This window comes from Poecilia mexicana, unplaced genomic scaffold (genome assembly GCF_051168715.1).
Source record: "Poecilia mexicana isolate PSO_F unplaced genomic scaffold, ASM5116871v1 scaffold_14, whole genome shotgun sequence".
Lineage (NCBI taxonomy): Eukaryota > Metazoa > Chordata > Actinopteri > Cyprinodontiformes > Poeciliidae > Poecilia > Poecilia mexicana.
In genome coordinates this window covers 12,885,982-12,891,981 of record NW_028263383.1, presented here as the reverse complement: position 1 = coordinate 12,891,981, position 6,000 = coordinate 12,885,982, and the positions used below count along the sequence as shown (strand labels likewise).

The 6,000-nt window shown below is 42.2% G+C and overlaps 1 protein-coding gene across 3 annotated transcripts in view; it reads left to right on the top strand.

Annotated features, from left to right (window-relative positions):
* Positions 1–680: 680 nt before the first annotated feature.
* The window catches only part of larp1 (La ribonucleoprotein 1, translational regulator), a 43,081-nt gene continuing 37,761 nt past the window's right edge, over positions 681–6,000 (top strand). For all 3 annotated transcript variants that reach the window (XM_015010286.2, XM_015010287.2, XM_015010285.2), the window contains exon 1: positions 681–1,362. In XM_015010286.2, coding sequence (XP_014865772.2) covers positions 990–1,362 — 373 coding nt within the window. In that variant the 5' untranslated portion in view covers positions 681–989. The remainder of the gene's footprint in view (positions 1,363–6,000) is intronic.

The following is a 6,000-nucleotide window of genomic DNA, read 5'->3' as shown; positions in this document are numbered from 1 at the left end:
TATGCATTTTGCATTTAAGATGGAAACACATTTGTCTCAAAATATGTTTTAGCCAAAACTCTTCAAGTGGCATTAGCTTCACCCAGTTCAGATTTACTAATACTGTAGTTTTGCATTTTAGACAATAAAATGTTCATAGGAATTTAATTTAATTATTTATTTGGATCTTTTCATGTATTTTTAATATTGTCTACAAAGACATAAATTAAAAATATCCCTCAAGGACCATAGGATCCAAAAAAATGAATATAAGTTTTTTTCTGCTTTTATGAATAAGTCATAATATTACAGAAATAAAGGCAAAATATTATGACTTTAATTATGTTATTTTTTCACGTTATTCTCAAAATACTATGATCTTTAACCTCATACTAAAATCATAATATTTTGGGAATAAAGGTTTAATATTATGACTTTATCCTCATATTATTTCGACTTTATTCTAGTAATATTATGAATTTATTATCGTAATTTTATGACTTTATTGTTTTATTTTCTCTTATACGACGAAACTTTTTTTTATTTCATCACAGTGGTGGAAATGGGTTTCCAAAGGTTTGTAATTCTGCAACATTTTGTTTCAGACATCACCTGAATGCACCATCCCGACCTGAACCCTCGAACGCGCTCCCGACGTTTACGTGGCTGCTACTCCTCATCTACACCGTACGTGCGCGCACCCGTCTGTCGCGTGGTGGGGATCATCCATATTGCTGCTGGTGGAGCTGATAAGGTTGTAATCCTGAGAGGCCGTCGGGCACGTTTCTTCACGGTTTCCCCCGTGTTTTTTCTCGGTGTTGACCGCTCTGCATCCCGGGCCGAAGCGTCTTGGCTCTCGGAGCGACAGAGGAGCGGCAGACCCCGCGGAACAACTTCACACTTCCCCGAAATTGAAGGCGGATTCGGACCAGTAAGAGAGAGAGAGTGTGGGGGGGAAGGAAGGGGCCGTTAAATCCTGAGAAGGGGGAAAGAAAGACGGCGGAGGGGAAATGGCCACTCAGGTGGAGGCCCTCCTACCCGGCAACCCGCTCGCCAAGGCGGAGGAGCACGGGAAAGTGATCCGCGGCGAGCCGGTAGAAGTGGGAGAGGAGGAGGAAGAGGAGGAGCAGCAGCGGGCCAAGCGGCAGCGAGGTGCCGCCGACAGCAGCGCCGAGTTGGGAGGGACCACCGGCGGCGAGGAGCAGACCTCCACACGGGCGGCGGAGTTCCAGGAGGACGGCTGTGACAGCGAGGACAAGCCGGGAGAGGAAGGGGTTAAAGGCAGGAAGGAGTTTACGGACGCTCCCCCGCCCAAGGTGAACCCGTGGACCAGGAAAATGAACGCGGTGACCGTGGTCAGCGTGAACGGACAGCCACACGCCGGTAGGTACCGCTCTAGCACCGGCCTGGCACCGCTCCGGTACCGGCCTGTCAGCGCTCCAGCACCGGCCTGGCACCGCTCCAGTACCGGCCTGTCAGTGCTCCAGCAGCGGTCTGGCACCGCTCTGCTGCGGCTGCTTTAGCATTTAGAAAATCACCTAAAAGTGGGGACAAACGGAGCTGTCAGGCTGGTTATATTTGGAGTCAGCCCCCTCCGTATGGTGCAGGCTATTCTTAGGGATCATGGGTGTCTCTGCTCCAAGTGGGCACACCCTTTAAAACACTTAAAATGCTCGATCCGTTCATGCTCATGTAAACAGATGGTTCTGCTTGGGTTCTGCGTGATTTACGCTCTTAATCACATCTCAGACCTATAATTTAGTGGTTTGGCTCTAAAGCTGTCTTTTTGTCTTCTTGTGTCGTTAGAAAAACTGGCTTCACTTTGATCCATAATTATAAAAAAATATTTATTTTTAGCTGTTTCTCTTTTTTTGCAGTGTCATCACTGCAGTCTGGTTGCAAACTTTCTTTCACACCATGTTTTGCAGTCTGCTCAGACGCATTCTGTGGACTTGCCAAACATTTAAAGCAGTCTTTGTTTTTGTTTACATATTTGTCTTTTGGGTCGGCCAGCCACGCCGAGCATTATGCCAGTCTCTGCATCAGTACAGCGGAATAAAAGCCGGGCTGTGGCTGGCTGTGTAGCAGCTTAGCCGGGGCTAACAATAGCACACACTCCCCTTGGGGCCTAGTCAGTCTGCCGAGCCCGCCCCATTAGCCCGGCTCTGCCGTGGTTCCTGCCCACGTCCACTCGGGTTCTCCTTTGAGAAACGTTGGCAACCATGAAAGCAAGCGTCTGCTCGTTAAATCGCTAAAAAGGAGCAGGTTTGTTATGAGACGTCACGTGTTCTCTCCACGTGTTCCCCGAGAGAAAAAGCATGGCGGCTAGCAGGCTAGTTGGCTAGGTTAGCAGCCTGTCTGCGGTATTTTTGCGGATAAATGTCAGCTCAGGGCTTCCAGGGTGTCCAGGCCCGGGTCACTGGCCACCAGGGAGCCGGTTGTCTTGTATTGTGTTTGCTGTCAGAGCCAGGAAAGCTTCCGCATGGCTGTTCGCCCTAGCTAGCTGCTGTTGGCATGTAGCTCTGAAGCTAATCACTGCAGGTTCTAACATGTGATAGGAGTCCAATTTATATCTCTCAACGCTTTAAAAGTGCTTTAGTTTGGACTACAAAAATATTCAAATTGCAGTATTTTAATTAAATATCTAATTTATTATTTTACATTCCAAGTTGTTTTATTTAGTAGCGAGTGGAACATTAGCATTGGTTTGAACAGTCATATTTCTCAACAAATGGTCTTCTATTGGAAGATGCATTAAAACAATGAAAAAGTCATGGAGATGGGATGAAAATTAATAATACCACTGTATTTTAAAATGTGAGACCCAACGTTGCCGTGTGGTTGAAGCGTTTTCACTCCTGCAGATTGACCCTAATTTTGGTGTAATGTTTTGGATCAAGCTAAATTTAATCAGTACATTTAAAGAGCAGTTTCAGATGGGGATTAATGTTCATAATGGAGAAGGAAGTATCCAAACCAAGTGGGTCTTATGGAATAAGAGACAAGTAATTGCCCCCTTGTTTCACCTTTGGGGGCAACAAACGGCATCATGTATTAGTGATGAGAAATTAAGGTTCACTTTCCTGTTCTAAATTGTTTTAATTCAGGCATATTGAGAGTTTTTTTTTTTAAAACTGCCTGTAAACTGTCCTGCCAAAGCATCTCAGTTGGATTAAGGTCTGAACTTTGACTAGGCTACTCCAAAACCTTCATCTATTTATTATGAATTTTCTTTTTGAGCTGTTCAGAAGTGGTTACCGTGGATTGGTTCTTAAGCAGTCAATCACTCCGCCACCATGTTTGGTTTGAATTATGAACGGCTGCATTTGTTTTGGACGCTCAGCTTCTAATCAGATCCAGAAGTGCTGAGGGTCATCAAAATGGGTTTTTATTGTCAAATGTGAGATTGGCCTTTTTGTTTTATTTTATAATCCACACTGGTGTTGGCCTTCAAACTTTCACGTAGAATAAATATCCAGCTTGGTTTTATAGATTCAATCTTCATTTTAAATGATTTTTTTAGATTTATTCAAGTTATCTTTGATTTTCAAATCAACTTCATCTCAAATATTGAAGTGTGACAGAAAAATCCCAGAAGAAATCTTAAAGTCAGTGAAACGTTTTCAGCCTCAGACTGATGTGGAATAATTTGTTCGTATCTGTGATGGAGCGGCGATGAAATCATGATCAGGCCTGTCACTAACAAATATTACTGGATGAAAATTATTGTGATAAATTATAACACTGTCACTTTGACACCCTTGTCAACTAAAACAATAATAATAATGGCATACTAATGCAAGTACATATTTAAAACTGAAATAGAGCCACAATTTACAATTACTTTAGTAATCGATTCAGATATTGATTATTCTGACGATTGATTAATTACCGTATTTTCTGGACCATAAGGCACACTGGATTATAAGACACACTCTCAATTACGGCGTCCATTTCTGTATTTAATCCATACATAAGGAATGTAAGGCGCATGCTAAAACTTACGGTCAAAAAAAAAAAGGTAACGAAAACAAAACAGTAAGGTTAGTTGAACTTTATTCGACTGTGTAACAATATACTCATGTTATTTTTTATTCTTCTTCCACAAATCCATCAAAGTCCTCCTCTTCTTATCTGAATTGAACAGCATGTTTCGCCATCAAACATGCCAGGTTCCCTCTCATCATTGTCGGAGTCGGACTCGTTTCCAGGTGGCTGTTCAGCAGCGATGCGGCTTTAGTGAAGCTCAGACAGTTAAGGCCGATGCACTAGCCAGGCATCCACCATCCATCCACACATGGAGGCGTAACTCGCCCGGCGCCGCCTCCTGTCTCAGTAAACGTGTTCAGTCTGTCGTCCATCGCTCCCAACTTCTGTTTGAACGGCCTGTTTACACCGATGTCCAGCAGTTGGAGTTCTTCTGTTAATCCTCCCGGAATGACAGCAAACTCCGAATTAGTTTGCTTCGCTTCCTTTTTCCCAGTAGCAGTGAGATGGGCGCGCATGGAGTCGCAGATGAACAGGGATGGCGATGCGTGGAAAAACCGATCTGGTTTTTACCGAGGCTATGCTGCAGAACTCGGACAACAATCTCTGATTGGTTTATCGCTGCTGCCGTCCGAACTTTACGTATTACGTATAATGTCCTCTGATTGGTTTATCGCTGCTGCCGTCCGAACTTTACGTATTACGTATAATGTCCTCTGATTGGTTTATCGCTGCTGCCGTCCGAACTTTACGTATTACGTATAATGTCCTCTGATTGGTTTATCGCTGCTGCCGTCCGAACTTTACGTATTACGTATAATGTCCTCTGATTGGTTTATCGCTGCTGACGTCCGAACTTTACTATTACGTATAATGTCCTCTGATTGGTTTATCGCTGCTGCCGTCCGAACTTTACGTATTACGTATAATGTCCTCTGATTGGTTTATCGCTGCTGCCGTCCGAACTTTACGTATTACGTATAATGTCCTCTGATTGGTTTATCGCTGCTGACGTCCGAACTTTACGTATTACGTATAATGTCCTCTGATTGGTTTATCGCTGCTGACGTCCGAACTTTACTATTACGTATAATGTCCTCTGATTGGTTTATCGCTGCTGCCGTCCGAACTTTACGTATTACGTATAATGTCCTCTGATTGGTTTATCGCTGCTGACGTCCGAACTTTACTATTGCGTATAATGTCCTCTGATTGGTTTATCGCTGCTGACGTCCGAACTTTACGTATTACGTATAATGTCCTCTGATTGGTTTATCGCTGCTGACGTCCGAACTTTACTATTGCGTATAATGTCCTCTGATTGGTTTATCGCTGCTGACGTCCGAACTTTACTATTGCGTATAATGTCCTCTGATTGGTTTATCGCTGCTGCTGTCCGTACTGTACACTTTACTTCTCTGTGTCAGGGACAGATTTTGGAATTCAGTGCACATATAAGGTGCAACGGATTATAAGGCGCACTGCTGATTTTTGAGAAAATTTAAGGCTTTTAGGTGCCTTATAGTCCGGAAAATACGGTAATTGGTTAAAAAATGGCAGATTCTGCAGATTTTTAACCACTTAGTCATTTTTGTACAGTATTAGAAATACATAAAACAGTGCAAATAAATAAATAATTAATGTTTTAATCAAGCAAATAAAAAATTTATTGCCTGAAATACAATACAATAGCATTCCGTTGGCAAATCTGAATTATGCCACTAAAATAAAATGTAATAAAATAAAAAGACAAAGGTGTTTTCACCTTAAATGTACAATCTAAATGTTTTTGTACAGCTTTAAATAATGTTTCTTGATCCAGTATTTTTTATTGTTCATTTTTTATTTATACAATAAAATCTCTTTAGCTTGTTTCATTACATGCATCAACAACATGCAACATTAAACAATGAGAATACAATCTACTTAACACTAAAATAAAAATGCCTTCTGTGTCTAAGTGCCTCAGTTATCGATTAACCGTTTGCTAAATGAGTTGACTAAGTGATTAAACACGATTAATCATTTCTGCCC